The 16736-nt window shown below is 32.8% G+C and overlaps 1 protein-coding gene and 1 pseudogene across 1 annotated transcript; both read right to left on the bottom strand.

Annotated features, from left to right (window-relative positions):
• Positions 1-417: 417 nt before the first annotated feature.
• Positions 418-4263, bottom strand: LOC18029355 (annotated as a pseudogene).
• A 10900-nt stretch (positions 4264-15163) lies between these two features.
• Positions 15164-15997, bottom strand: LOC18029354 (probable F-box protein At5g04010). Its single transcript, XM_006414656.1, has one exon. It carries the CDS (start codon positions 15995-15997, stop codon positions 15164-15166), a length of 834 nt encoding a protein of 277 aa, XP_006414719.1.
• Positions 15998-16736: the final 739 nt, after the last annotated feature.

Raw genomic sequence — 16736 nt, 5'->3', positions numbered from 1 at the left:
TGGAGTCTTTAATTGGATACGAGAAGTATGGCAATGGAGCAGGAAGTTTGAAGATATAAGTTTCAATGGATTTCAAGGGATGAAAACTCTGCAGCAGATATTCTTGCCAAGGCTGATATCATGGATAATCAAGCTTTTGTTTATCATTTTTATATTCCGGATGTAATTACTAATGCTCTGCATTGTGACTTTGTTATTTCATCTTAATATAATTCAGAAGAAAAAAAAACAAAAAACAAAAAACAAAAAAAAAAAGCCAACATTTATTTGCATTCGGACTTAATCACACGAGTCTCAGCAATATGTAAGACAAGCTATGTCTATTTTCGGACTTAAAAGCTTTTACGTTAATAGCATATTCATGAATCTAAAAAGTCAATAAAGAAGATACGAAATCAGAACATAGGTTTTCTATTTTGCAGGATAAAAAATGTAGAAAAAGAATTTCTGTACAAAGCAAAATCTTATGCAACAAAACCGATTACTTCACAAAAGAAAAAGGCACTAAGAGGTACGCAGATGTAAGAGTGGTCACTAGGTCTCATGTTTCCCTCTTCAAAGAAACATCGATAGCTCTGGTCGGCTATAAACATTTTTCCTGATCATCCTCAAGGACCGGGTAAGCAGCAACTAGCGAGCCCTGAGCACCAACGTATAGCGAATTGTAAATCCTCCAGTACACTTCACGGACCTTGCGTGCCGGATGAAACAAACCCTGCAAACAATAGTTAAGAATAATGGCTGCACCTAATGCAACTCTCATTCCTTCAATGGCTTCCATCACAGCGTTGATGAGGTGAGGAGACGTCTCGAAAATGTTGGGCCAGATCAAGTTAAGCAAGTGAACCAAAGCGTCTTCACAACCCAAACCAGCTACACCCAAAGCCATGTGTTTCACGGCTGAAGCGGCGGTTTGTCTATGAACCAAGTCTCTGTCCATGAGCGCGTCTTCCAGCAACGGCGTGACTGCGTATATGTAATCTTTGCCCATTTCTCCAATGTATTCGAAGAGGAAAGAGAGAGATTTCAAAACACCGTTTCGTACGTTGAGCTCTAGAACACGGTACTCGTTCATTAGAGCTGGTAAAACAGTCTCGGGAGAGCATGTTTCGGCGACTATGGCGATTGCGACTGTGGTGCAAACACGGTTTTGACGTTCTTGGACTTTGAGATTGTTCATTAAAGTGGCTAGAACGTCTAGTGGTCCAATGGCTTTGGCAATGTACCCGAAAGTGTTGACTGTGGCACGGCGGATACTTTTTTTATGAGCTTTAAGCACTTCAAGAAGCTCGAAACATATTCTCATCCACTCTCTAGCCGGAACAAACTCAGGACCACGATCAGCAATCCTACCAACAAGGTCGATACAATTTTCCTGCACTTTCTCGTGTCTGTTCTTCAAAATTGGGGCCAGTCTTGGAAGCAGATCCTTAATGGGAGGAGTCATCTTTGTCATGCCGATCACGTTGACAATAGATTTTTTTAGCTCCAAGAATTGATCCCAAGACTTCAGGGTACTCTTCTCCAAGATACTCATACAAGACAACACCTAGATGTCCCATCAACTGTTCCTCTCCACATTGCTTCATGACGATAGCAATTCTAGAAATAAGATCAGCAGCTTGTTCTCTCACCTTTGCACTCTTGTTATTTAATCGCCACTTGATGGTACCACAAATCTGAGGAAGATAAGGCTTTACACGCTGACCAAGAGCATTCACTATAGCACCAAATCCGTTAAGCATCACATTAGCATCATCGCTTGTCTGTTCTTGGAAAGCATAAAGAATGCCATCAATGAGTAATTCCTCCATTCTCGCATCAATATCAGATGCTCCCAAGTTTGTCACAACCTTGTCAATGGTTTCCATAACCATACGCCGGTACGGTTCACTCTCATCTTTAAGATCTTCAACCAATCTCCCCACAATATCTGCAACACCAACCTTGTTCGCAATCTCCACAGTAGTTTCAACAAGGTGCTTAGAGCTTCTCCTATTCAGAGCCATTCTCCTAACCCATAAATAATCAAAAAACGCAGACAAAACATCACTGCGAATGTAATCCGATTCAACACCTTCTGTACTGACACACTGTTTCACCACCTTGAGGACAATAACCTTCATATCTTCATCAGGAGACTGGAACTCGCGGATCAAGACAACCATCACTTCTTTTGTATAGTAGCTCGCATACATAGCATCCATCAAGGGGATAATACAACCAATCGCCTTCAAGAACGCAGCCAAACGTTTACCATGGTGAGACCTGATACCTTTCCACAGAGGCTTCAGAACAGAGTCAAAGCTCTCAATACCATAAGGAGCAGCAGCCTCGGCAAGAGCAGCCAGTGACAAGGCGGTAATAGTCCTAACCTTAGGGTTTTCATCACTGAGACCATGTTCGATAAGCTCTACTAGAGACTTTAAGTGAGGCAGGACGGCACAGCTAATTAGTATGGCAATCTGCTGAACAATCTTAATTCCAGTGTGCCGTGCCTCCCACGACTTCTTACTCTGGCACACGGCTTTCAGGAACGGCAAGAGTTTAGGGATTCCAAGAGCTGAAGCCACCACACCGAAAGCTCTTGCCGTTGAGTTCCTCACATATTCATCCACGTGGTCAAGATCAGGACGCATGTTTGCAATCATAGTGGCTAAACCAGCTGCTTTGCTAAGGTTAGAGATAACTTCTCTACCTGTTATACGAGCAATATAGTCTCCATCAATCAGCATAGGCTGAATAACAACAAGAATCTTGTGGACGAAAGGCCTTACCAGCTCATCAAGTTTAAGCATAACCCTCTCAATCACTTTCACCAAAAAACGCCTCTCTTGATCTTCCAGAGTGGGTTGCATGAGCAGTGGCAAAATCTTGTTAAACAAAGGACCAGCACCATACTCACGAGCCTTATTACTAATCTGCCTTAGTGCTTTTTTCCTCTGCTCAGGGTCTCCATTTTTAACCTTCAACAAGAGTTTCATTATCTTGCGTTCTTTCAGCTCATCAGGAGACAGCTCTTCTTCGTTAACCTCCTTCAACAAAGCTTCAAAATACTGTTGATCCTCTGCTTTCATAAACGGCAACCCACCAGGAACTTCCGGTGGCACATCATAATGCTGCCCACGGATTTCCTCGGGGATAACGTAGCCCGGAGTAGCCATGGGCGTCGGTGTCCCTAGAATCTTCTTAGCAGGCGTCCTGATTGGAACATAAGAATCGGGCGGATTCAAAACCTTGTACCCTTTGGTAGGAAACATAGCATCAAGCTCTTCATCACTCAATACTCTGTTTCTCTCCTGCATATTGTACTGCTCAGGCGTCATAAAACCAAGCAGATTAAGCTGACCAGGAGTTGGTGTAGCCATACCGATACCACCGGCTGGAGTGACACCAGGAGTGTAAGCTACTCCAGCCATAGGTGTAGCAGCAGCACTTGCCATAGAGGCTGGTGTCTCGTCCCACCTTGAACGTTGACGCTTTAGCCCTTTCGGAGTCGCAGCTTCCCATGGAGTAACACCACTAGGTGTTCCATCAGAATCAGTAACACGACTTGGTGTAGGAGTTTCGTCCCACCGGTTCCTTCTTCCAATAGAAACTCTTCCTGGAGTAGCATCAGGTAAATCCCAATCAGAAGTTGATGATTTAGCCTTCTTTGCAGGAGGAGAAGCACCGTCTTCTTCACAACTGTGTCTCCTCTTAGAAGAAGAAGAAGAAGAAGGAGCAGAGTCACTCTGTTTTTTTGCAGCTTCTTCTTCTTTCTTTTTCTTAGCGATGAGTCTCATAGTTTCCTCTCTCTCCCTCTGCAAAGCCGTCTCTCTCATATGGTCCGTGTAAGTCCTCACACTCGGATCCGGCGTCTTCTCTCCCATAGCAAAAGGATCGATTCTATCCGGAGAGAGAACTCGATTGAGTCTCCTGTTCTTATACTCACCCTCGCGTTCCGCGATTGTCTGCCTACGCTTGAATCCGCCGCCATTGTCGTCGTCTTCGTGAGAACGAGCCACGTCGTTGAGAATCGACTTAGGAGCGGTGTACGAAGCAAGCCGCTTAGCCACGAGCGAACCACCAGTGGTGGTTTCTTCTTCCTCCTCCTCATCGTTGGGTGCGATTGAAGTCAAGTAGGAATCGCGGTCGTTATCTCCGTACGGATCGAATTTCAGAGAAGCGGCGATGTCTGCTTGCATCTTCCGTGTTCCCTCTTGGGTTTTAGTGATCTCTCGGTCTAATTCCACCATTATCGATACGCAACGAAGCTTTTTTCCAACGGACCTAAACAGAGAAGGAAATCGAAATTAGAATACACTTAGATTGAAGAAAAAGTAATCAAGATTAGGAGAGTAATGTTGGAATTTGTGGTATGTAGACGAAGAACCCTGAATAGCGGAAGAATTGAAATAAGATTTTCTAGAAAACTTCTTTGTATTTTATATAGCATAAAAAACCTTGACAAATTTTTTTTTTGAGAGAGAGAGTTTTTTTTTTTAACCTTGACATTATGTGAAAAGGAAATTACCTTATTCTCTTTTTTTTGACCGACGGAAAAAAAAAACTTCATTAATAATGAGAAATTGCCTTATTCTAAACAAAAAAGGAATAAATTAATCGAGTCTCTTCTTTAAAAAAAAGACATAATAACATCGATAATATGTAAGTTATAACTTAATAATTTCCATATTACAGAAAACAATATTCTAAAAGAAAAAATCTTTAAAAGACATAACATTAATAATATTTGCTAAAAAAATAAACGAATTATAAAAGTTTTAAAAAAAATACACAGCCTATTTATAATTTCTAATTTAATACTCAAACTCAAACTCATAAATATGATAATTTTTACTCAAAATCTGTGTATATTATTGTAAATCCTGTTTAGCTTTATGAAAACCAATTTATGTATTTAGAAGAAAAACAAAAATAGACACATGACACTTAAGAACAGATTCTTAAGGATCTCAATTAATTAAGAATAGGTTTTTAGTTTTTTTACATAATTTTAATTTATTTTTATTCCAGAAAAAGCTAAAAATCCTTGTTAAGAGTCTGCCGTTAACATGATCTTGAGAGTTTCACAGCACATCAAAACTAGTCAAACCCTAATTATTTACCAAGAAATAAATCGAGCTTATTGAGTACTACTTATCGTTTCATGAAATATAGTTATCTCAATTTTTTATTAAAAAATGAAAATTCATAGATTCTTGAGTTTCATTAGTACAATCTATTATAATATTTAAGAAGTAAATTGAGCTGTGGTTTAACGCACAGATTTTTGTGTCGTTTTGATTAATGAAATCATTATGTTCTGATTGGTCAGCTGATGTTATGTTCTGATTGGTTGGTGTTAATTAATTATTACTCCCTCTGTTCAGAATTATTTGATGTTTAAGGTTTTTGCATACAGTTTAAGGATTCATTTAATTTTTATTTTTTCTATACTAAAAATATTATTTATAATTCATTTAAATATCATTCAGCCAATAATAAGACAATCTGCAGAATATAAAAGGTCAAAAACTATAAAAATTCATTAAATTTTGCATTGAAAAGTGAGAACATCAAATAATTCTGAACAAAAAAACCTTCTAAAACATCAAATAATTCTGAACAGCGGGAGTATTATTTTTTCTGTTGTTTTGGTGGAAGGTGTTAAATTACAGTTATGCCATTAATGACAATACTATATTTTGATTGGTCAGTTGATTATTTTACAATTAAAAAAAAATCTGATTAAAAGGAAATATTTCATAATTAATACACAATAAAATGTGGAATAGAGCTCATGACAGAAAATAAATGGCATCATACCATTTTTTTGTCGACAATAAAATATATATTTTAATTGCTGATTGATTAACAAAAAAATAACACAAACTACAATGGTTAGTGACCTGAATTCTTATCTCATAGGTAGTAAGTTTGAACCTTAGACTAATTTAATTGTGTTTTTTTTTCTAAATTTCTCTCTTTCTAAATCAGTTTTTTTTAACAATCATGGATCAGATCTAAAAAAAGTGAGCTCAAGCCTATGTTTGTGATAATTATAAAGAAATAGTTGATCACATTAATAATGGACAAATAAATAAGGAAACACATAAACCCTAAATCGTTTTCTATAAAAATAAATATTTTCTGCCTCCGCTCATATTCATATACTATTATTTTTTTTACGGTTTGTTCTAGGGTTTTGGCGATTGGTTACTCTACGTGGTTTTTTTTTAGTTTTTATTTTTTTGTGCGATTTTCGATATGTTCCTTTGCTTACAGATTAATCTAACTATGTGTTCTTCTAGATATGGTATTTTGAATCCATTGAAAAGTATGATCACAATTTTGGGTTTTGCAGCATATTGTTAGGTAAGTTTTCGTTTGGTTTGGTGTTATTTGAATATTTAATCGGTGTTTTTTTACTGTTGTTGTGTTCTTATTGTGTTGTCTATTTGATTATTCGATATGTTTTTTTATGTTGTTCAGTTCTTTTATTTATGTTCTATAAATCATTATAGATAAATAATTCCTCACCTCATCTAATTGTTTGTTATAATTTTCAAAAGCATGTTATATCCTCAAAGAAAAAGAGGAAGACGGTGAAGAGAACTCGAAGAATAGAAGGTAATCCTTTGTCATACAATCGTTTGGTCTACTTCTATGTTCTTTTTGTTGGATTTTGTTTGTACATCAGATGAAGGTAATATTCATAGGAAAGAATTTGAGGAAGACGGAGTTGCATAATATGCATCATCTCAATTCAAAACAAATGGGTATCTCTTTTTTTCATTATCATATTTTCATATATTTTTGTGTTTTGTTATGCCTAGGAAAGATTTGGAGGAAGACGGAGTTGCGTAATCTACACCATCTCAATTCAAAACATATGGGTATCTCTTTTTTTCATTATCATATTTTCATATATTTTGTGTTTTGTTATGCCTTTTTGGTTGATAATTTATTTATATAATTTTTTCAAATATAAACTGATCTACTTCAGGTACTAGGAGAGTTTGAAATCGATTTTGATCTAGATCAAGATGGTTAGATATATGCTTTAGGTTTTTGTGTTCAGTTTGATATCTCCTATTGTAATATGGATTTTATTATACTGACACATATACATGAAATAGAAAATGGTCGGTGGCAAAACAACGTGATAGATACCGGATATGGCAATAACTATAATCAAGACAGCAGAGGTTGATTCTTTATTTTAATTGTGCTGATTTAAATTTATGTCTTCTAACCAAAAAACGTTGGATCATAAGTTTTGAAGTGGTTTGTTTTGATGATTGGCTATTCTTTTTGGCCAGAAGTAAAAAGGAAAACAAGCCAGAAAAACCAAGAGAAGGTTTTCGAGAGGAAGTTCCACAACGAAGGGCATCAATGTAGTATGTGTACATTCAATACTAGCTTTAGCTAAATAAATCATAAGCATCATGTAATTATTTCCCTTTTTATTTCAAGAAGAAGAAGAATACGTAGTAAGAGCGTGCGAGATCTTTAGGTTCATTGTAGTTATCTACATTTTTAAAAAATCTTTAAAGTATAAGGCAAAGAAGAGCAAAAAGAGGACAAGAAAGGAGAAGGATACAATTATTAAGATGAAGGTAATTCTTAAGTCATCTAAGTGCTTTTTCAATTTGTTTATTGTCCTCTGAGTAGTGTTTGTTATTTTGTTTTAAATAAATCGTCATTGTTATCTGATTTTTTGTTTAGCTTTCCAATTTTTTGGTCTAATCTACACAACCAAAGAATGAGAATGAAAATAAGAACAAGAAGATGATAAGGAGGAGTATTGTTGTGATCTTGATGATTATATACGAAAGAGAGGTTATGACCTATGTACCAGATTTGCTTTGTTCTTGATTTGCGCACACTTTGATTTGCTATATTTTTGTGATCTATATATGGTTTAGGTTTTTATGTTATCTTTTGTGCTCTGAGAAATTCTAATAATTAGATTAAAAAGGAGAATCCTTTTTAAGAGTTTTGGAATTTTTTTGATCAATCGATAGTTCACTCTTTGAACCTTTGTGTTCATATCTATGACTTACTCTATTCGTCTCAGACTCCATTTTCTATAATGTTCCTTAGAAACACTTTACAGTTACACAAACCAATATAGATAGAGACATCTATTTCACTAACCAAATTTAATTATAAGAGAGATAAATATCAGGTCATAAGAATTTTAAAGGAGATGATCTCGATCTCTTTCTTTATATGGCCAGAAGATTTATTTGTTTCTCTTTCTTTGTTTATCTATTAAATTTTTCTTTTTTTCTTTCTTTTTGTTCAAACAGGAAATATCTTTAGACTTGAGTTATTAGATTATCAAATGCCATACCAGTTTCAAAACAAACAGCAGCCATAAATATAGGTTTTTCTATAGATTATTGGTTTTTGTTTTTTCTGATTTTGAGAGACGTATAGTGTGTGTTTTACATATAGATGAATAAAATCATTTCCAAACGTTAGTAAAATTCAAGCAGTTTTTAATTCAGTAATCTTTTTTTTTTTGTCGGAATAACACAACTAATGCATACATTATCTGGCTTTGGTTTGGTTTAATTTACTGGGATTTCTTTCATAAAGTTATTGTTAGACTGCTTAGCTGCAGAGAACAAATAGAAAATTTTGGTTACAAAGAACTACCGATAATGACAAAAAGAGACACTCGAAGTGAACTCAAGGTTTGATCTTCTTGAGTTCGTTGATCTGATTGAACATAACCTGTGGATACAACACAAGAAGATTGAAGATGCTGTAAGATATCAGTTTTTAATGGGTTTTAATACTAATTTCATTGTTGTTTTCATAGACAAGGGGGGGGGGGGGTCCATGCTTTTAAATTCATTGTTTACGTTTGAATTTCATTTTTTAAAAGTTAAAGAAAAAAAAACAGAAAACAATAAAGGCGAGTGAGGACGATGAAGGAAAATAGGAGGGCTTTACTAGATAAGCCAAGAATCAGGTGAAATGTTATAGGAGATACTGATTTGTACGTGAATATGGAAATAGTATCTGCGTTTAATAACATTTTGTAATTTATTATAGTATTTGTGTAAGAAAACAATATAAACAAAAGGAAAACAAAAGGAAAACAGAAGGAAATAAGGATATCACGAAAAACGAAAAGAAATAAGAATAAGAAGATGACAAAGTTGGAAGAAGTGTAAGAAGACAATGTAAACATTCGGTAAAATAAATTAAATAGTTTTTATAATCTTATAAAATTTTAAGTTTATCTTTCTAACTTCTTTTTTAATGATTATGTACAAAATAATTATTTGAAAATTCAATAGATAATTACAATTTCGTATTTCTCACATAAAAAAAATCACATTAATAATTTTTTCAAAAATTATTAATAAATTCATATTAGTGAATAGGCACGGTCTTCAGACTTTGATGATATTACTTGGATATAAGTATCTTCGTTTATACATACGTGATATTTATTGAATATTGCATTTGATGATCTTAGTTGAGGAATGATGCTAAAATTATGAACTAAATATCAGTTTCTCTCAAAAAACTAGCTATCGTACTGATCCACTAAACTACTAGGAATCGTAGCAACAATTATGTCGCCCTTTAACCAAAATATATGATCAAGTTAGATAGTGAATTTAAAAATAAGTAATATAGTTTTCTTTTTTTATACTTACATGTTCATCAGCCAAAATAAACTTTCTTGAAGAGACACTAGAACCAATGTCTTCAATGATATCTTTAATAACTTGAATGCATATGCACGATCTTTCGGATGTCAAATCCAGTTCGGAAATTCGTTCATAGGCGACATTTTTCTGTTGATCGGATACGAAAAGACGGTTGTATGTTGAGAAATTATGAGTTCTAAATTTTCTCTATTTAGTGTAAAATTGTATCATTTCACTATTTTATAGATGATAACTTACAAATATATCACTAAGACTCCAATTAATTCTACTTTTAAGAGTACCAATCATTATATGAGAATTATTAAGATTTAGATTAGCTTTTTACTGGTCATAAAATATTAAATATATATATAGATATATCAAATTTGTATGTGTGTTTGACAATCAAAATTAATACATAAATGGATCTAAATCATATTCTAAAGAAGTTTATTTATGGCAATAGTATGCATTTTCATGTCATTTTTTCTATAGATTCTTTTTTTACTTGATTTTGATTTTCTTGAAAAAGTTTTTGATCAACACTTTTTTTGTTGGTATTCATTGATTCCAATAAATTGAGTTTATTATTTAATAATGTAGTTCTAATATTATTCTTATTTTAAGCCAAATAATTATTTATTTTGTGTATCAACGTATTACCCATATTCTAATATTTTCTTCCAATATTTCAAGTCCAAAGTGTGTGGAGATGTTGCAGAGAAGTGACCAACAATTGAAGACATATTCTCTAATCTTCTCTATAAATTTAATTTTTAAAAATTCAATAGATTAATATAGATTCAAAATGTTTATTATTTTTTAAAAATGTGATATATGAAGTTGAAAAAACACTTATATTTATATCAACCAATAAACTTGTGATCATCTGTGTGTTGAGGTTTGTGAAAGTCATCCAAATACATGACGTTTGGATTATTACAACACCCTTCAAATGCAGTAAAGTTTTGTTGAACCCTCCATTCCTTGAAGTTCACCGCCTCAAGAAGCTTATTCTGGATGCTTAGTCTTAGAGAGTATACTAAAAAGAAAAACTTATTAATATTTTTTTCATTAAGGACCTAATACTGTTTATTTTTTTTTCTATTTTTACTTTATGTTTTATGTTATATTTAATAAAATGATGTCAATTGAACACCGGTTAAAATAAATTTTATATAAGTGATTTATAACGAATGTTTATAAAAGTCTTTTAGAATTTTTAATTTCAAAATAATTCAATAAAAATATAAAGAGTAATGAATTTAAAAAATAAATAATTGAACAAGCTAATTATCTATAAATGCAGTATGTTATTTTGTATAAAATTCTAAAGTATTTATGCCAGTACGCCGCATCTCAATATTTAGCCAGAATGCTTCGAAATCCATAACATCTTTTCCAAATACTACACATTTGATATCGACACATCTATGAACATAAACAAATGGTCACTCAAAAAAATTAACTAATATTCCCTAATACAAAAAATTAATTTCGTGTATTTAAAAAAAAATGAAAAACCTGACATGTTTACTTACTCAAAACTTCTAAGAGTAAAGTTGATGCATTTCTGTGAATCAACATGGCATCTTCCATATTTTGTCCCAGCATGCTCGCTTAATTTATGAACTTTGATAGTTCTTCCGATCAAGCCAACTTCAAAATTTATCACTATGGTTAGATCTAAATAATAAATAATTCTAAAACAACACAATCTAATTGTATACAAAACATACCAATCCTTGAGCGTGTAGATGGAGTGTTGAATATTTCACTAAACGATATGAATGAATATAGATGATCTTTGAGAACTGATGATGTTTCTTGGATGCGAGTATGTTCGTTGAAACACAATTGATATTTGTTGAAGACCGCAACTGATGAACATAGATCATGTATGACACTAAAATTACGAATAAAATACTAATTTCCTTCAGAAATTCGGTCACTGTACTGATCCACTAAATCAATGGGCATTGTTGCTACAATTCTATCACCCTTTGACCAAAATATATTAACAAGTTAGATAACCGTTTCGTTATAATATATGGTATTGCAATTATGTACTTACATGTTCATCTGCCAAGAGAAGCATTTTTTTATGCATTGGAACCGATGTATTAAATGATAATTTTGATAACCTGAATGCATATGCAAGAACTCTCCAAAGTTAAATCCAGTTCACAGATACGTTCGCATGGGGGTATTTTTTTAGTTGATCAAAAACGAGAAGACGGTTTTATTGTGAAGTTTTGAGTTTAAAAAAATATTTTCTCTGTTTAATAAAATTTTTTATCGTTTCGTCATTTTATAGATGATAACGTACAAGTGTATCATTAAGACACCAGTTAATTCCACCTTTAAAAATACCAATGGTTGTATGATGACTATTAATAATTAGGTTCACTATTTAACAGTCATATAAAATTAAATGTTATTTATAATGATGCATTTAATTAACACATATCAAATAATTTTTTAAAAATGACACATATCACTAAGCTTATAAATATATTTGATTTATATTAGTCAAATATATGCGTATCTGTCAAGTCTTAATATATTATAAATTTCTTTCCAAATGGAAACTTATAAATTATAGTTTCTTTCATTAAGGATTTAGTATCATTTTTTTTCCCTATTTTTATTTTATGTTTTGTGTTATTTCAAATGTGATATGTCGTTTAACAACATATCAAAAACAAATTTATTTTAGCAAGTTATAGCGAAATTTTTAAAGGGTATAGTCTTTCACAATTTTAAATTCAATTACAAGTATTACGATAAGGATCCAAAATGTTAATAAAATAATTTTACCCAGTTAATATAATAGAAAACCTGAATTGGTTTGATATAAACGGTTAATTATGTTGCAGCCAAATTATATACACCATATGGGCCCAATAAAACAACTTTATTTCATGTTAAAACAACTTTCGACAATTCATTTACTAACATATAAACCGCAATAACCAATAAAAGCTTTACAACCTTCATCATAAGTTGCAACTTTTCAAATATTGAACATTTATAAATTATGAAAAGATGTAAAAGGCATCGATTCACCGAACCATCTCCCTTAAAATCTACAACCGTTTAACTATTGACTAGACGTTATATATATATATATATCTTCATTTCTATACATGCAAATCTTCTTCCTCTATAAAAACTAACAACAAAGCAATATTTCTCCGCAACCCTTTCTTTTCCTTTTTAAAAACACTTTCTCTATGCGTGCATATCACTTTGTTGATGAGTTGCATGGATGGAGACGAGATTGGAAAATCCGTGTCAAAATTTTGAAAAGATGGAACAAACCTGATCGACAAGGCTTACCAGGCATGAACTTCATTTTAGTCGACGAAAATGTAAGTATTATCTAATATAAACATATAAATCTTTTATTTATATTTATTGTTTGTTTGATCTCTCTTCGAATTTCACTGTATATAGGGTTGCAGAATCAATGCTTCATGTGGTAACCTCTCCCTCCCATATTTTAGTCGTGTTGGGCCTGAAGGACAGTGGCTCTAATTGTCTAGATTCGGCTTGATACCATCTGAGCGGAAGAACGAGGGAAGGACCACAAGACACAATTATCAGATCATTCTCACTACCAAGACAAAGATATCATGTCTACGACCATTGACAAGATCCCTTCATAAAATTTATCCCTTTTAGTGAAATCTACAGAGTTCCTTATGGTCAGTTATATATACCATGTTGGTAAGATTATCTTTAGTTATTCCTTTTAAAGTTTTCGTTTTTATAATTGTACATATATGTAAAAAAAATTATGTGAATTTCATTTATGAAATCTATATATAATAACTATGAAATTTATCATGATTGATTTTTAGATCTCATTGGTGTGATGGAAGATGTTAGCGACATCGTAACTGAAGACAATCCTGATGGAGATACTGTTAAGAAATAACTTTCACCATTTGAGATCTCGATTAAGTAATATTTTCTTTCATGATCACTATGACTTGGTAATAAAGTTTGTAACTTTTATTGTTTAAATCGAAGGGATTTGAAATTGAAATGTATCGCACACGGGGAATTTGCTGCTGACATCAAAAAAAGAAGCAAAAGATTCACTGGTCCTCTTGCAGTTTGTGTTTTAACCGATTGGAGCGTAAAGAAAAAAGAAGGTATGGGTCATTAGGCATATGCCATTATTATCTTATTAATTTCATAAATATTTTATTTTGCATGTATAGTTCTTACTGATCGTTTTATGTATATAGATGAAATAACTATCCATGCTCATGAAGCAATTGGTTTTTCCTGTCTCCTCTTTGCTCATAATACTGATGATGTCCTGATTTTCAAGAGAAAGTAAGTAATCCAAAAATGATAAATATATATATACAATAACCTTTAAATATATCTGTGTCTCTTAAACTTTCAGGATTCGAAACAAGTTTAACATGACAGAGACACAAGTTGGAACAAGCACGAAAAAGGACTCCTGAAAGTTTGATTATGATGGAGTTTTAATTTTTATCTCTTTAAATTCCATGCAACAAGACTTAATGGATTTATGTCCTCATAATATCATTGTATAAGCTACATTTTTTTTTTCATGCTAAGGCTTTCTATCTTATGTTATGTCGAATCTTTCTATTTTATTTGGTATTTCTTTTATTATATTTTCCTTGGTTATCGTTTAATATAGTACTTCTTATATTACGTTATATATATATCCACTAAAGGTATACAGTATCGACATTTAATATAGTACTTCTTATATTACGTTATATATATCCATTTATAAATGTAGACGATTGTTAAATAACGTTAATACGTGGGCTAAATGAATCAATTTAGAATAATAAACAATCCAATAAATTTTTGTGATCTATGGATATATAATATTTTAGTTCCAACTATTCAGAATGGAGAATGTCACATATATGTTAGAAAAACTTCCTAAATCTGGTAAAAGAATTGCAAAATATGTTAAATAAAGAATTTGATATAATCAAATTATAACAAAATTTGTATAGTAATTATATATAAGTATTTATATAACTTAAAACTTGCGTGTTGGATCTTATTATTTATTTTGATATTTCTTTTTATTATATTTTCATCTACAATAAAATTATTTTATTATTATTACTAATTATATTTGGTAATCGTTTATTATAATATTACTTAATAGCTACATACAATCTTAAATAACTCTAATATACGATTAATATTAATCGATTTAGAATAATAGTAATGGATATTTAGTATTTTTATGATTTATGTTTATATAATATTTTAGTCTCAATTATTGAAAATAAAAATATGACGTTTATGTTATAAAAATTTCTAAAATCAAATTATAATAGGATTTGTGTGTTGATTGTGTCCGCGCGCCGCGGACAGATACCTAGTGGATTACATAAAAAAGAAAAAGAAAAAACTAAAATTTCTAGGTTACTTGCAAAGAGAACTTTGTTTCTTCTACGTATACGACTTACACCGACTAATCGAGATTATTCCAACAAAAACCCCTGAAGATATCTCAAAAACCCATCAACTAACAGAGATCCCCATCCATCTGAGTCAACTATCGCAAATCCTATCTTCTCCAAAACATCACCATTAAAACTCGGCTTGACGTCTCCGACAAGTTTCTGGTTATCCTTGTCCTCAAGTTTATCAGTGAACCACCCATAACTTGCGTCCAACGATCCTGTGCTATCCGCCATGGTGAAGAACTTCTCCCAGTTCTTGTACACGACTTGCCATGTCAGCCTCACGTCTTTCTCATCGGAAGTGATTCCCGAGCTGCTAAAGTCAGCTTCGATATGAAACTTGTCGTTAGGGCCAAACACCAGGTCTTTCCCCTTTTTGAGAACCGATGCTTTCTTTGTTCCGGTGGACACGTGTACGATGAAGCTAAGATCCGAGAGGGCTATCTTGATTTCCGGCGCCGGTTTATCCTTGCGGCGGCGTTTTGCGTCCCTTTCGACGGCGGAGACGAGGTGTTTGTACGAGATCAGTTCCGTGTATTCCAAGGCAAACTCATATGGAGAACAAGGTTGTGCGGACCGTGCGGTTATGAGTGACTTCCACAGAATCTTCGAGGAGAAACACTTCAACCACGTGGTTGAGACGCAAGAAGCGACCGCGAGTGTTTCAGGCTCCATGTAAAGGCCAAGAAGGCATAGTGCCTCCCAAGATGGAGGAGGCGGCTCGGTGTGTTGATGCTCGTCGTCTTCTTGATTGATATCATCGTCGCGTTTGCGTTTGAAGGGGTTTTGTTTCATTGAGGTGGAAGAGGAAAAAACACGTGCAACAACGAGGGAGGAGGTAGAAGGAGACATATGGACGTTTTCTGGATTATTTTTTCCTTTCTAATTCACATGTGATAATCCCTATTTATATCGATATACACTTAATATTTTTTTTTTTCAAAATCATGCTTTTTTTGTTTTTTCCTTTTATTTCAAAGGAAAAATGAAATAAAAGGAAAAAACAAAAAAAGGAAAAAACAAAAAAAGGAAAAAAGAGTAAAACGAAAAATTATAAGAAATTAAGAAATTAAGAATCTATACTATTATTTGCGAAGTCAAAAATCTTATGTGTCGTTTCCAGAATGATTTGCTTATGTGTTATTATTAAAATATATATATGTGTCATTTTAATTAATTCTGATAGGATGATCATTAATCCTACGTGTCAATATGTGTGACATGGCTTTTTTCATCGATTTATGGGCCTTTGAATTTGTTAATGGACCAGCGGTTTCAGTCTCGATCATAGCCACCAAATCTGTTAAATGAGTCACCAACATAAAAATTCTAAACCCTAAAGCATTATCCTACTCTATATATGCTCGTATCGTGTTCCTCTTCTTTATTGTTCCTAAACATCTTTTTATATATTCGTGTTTGTAAATGTTTTGGAGTAATCAGTTATTGTTCGTAAATATAAATTAACCTAAGCTTCTTTATTTTTTTCCTTAAAGCATCTTCCTCATGACCGAGCACATATTTAGTTCTGTTATGTTCTTTTCACTGTTTTGTGTTTGAATTAGTTTCTTTTAATTCGAGTTTGTAGTCT

The sequence above is a fragment of the Eutrema salsugineum genome, unplaced genomic scaffold (assembly GCF_000478725.1).
Source record: "Eutrema salsugineum unplaced genomic scaffold, Eutsalg1_0 scaffold_1, whole genome shotgun sequence".
Taxonomy (NCBI): Eukaryota; Viridiplantae; Streptophyta; class Magnoliopsida; order Brassicales; family Brassicaceae; genus Eutrema; species Eutrema salsugineum.
The sequence above is the reverse complement of the archived record's forward strand: the minus strand, read 5'-3'. Positions and strand labels throughout refer to the sequence as shown.

Bases quoted from the DNA above. Each gene is read 5' to 3' on its own strand.
- LOC18029354 (XM_006414656.1), bottom strand. From the start codon at position 15,997: ATGTCTCCTTCTACCTCCTCCCTCGTTGTTGCACGTGTTTTTTCCTCT.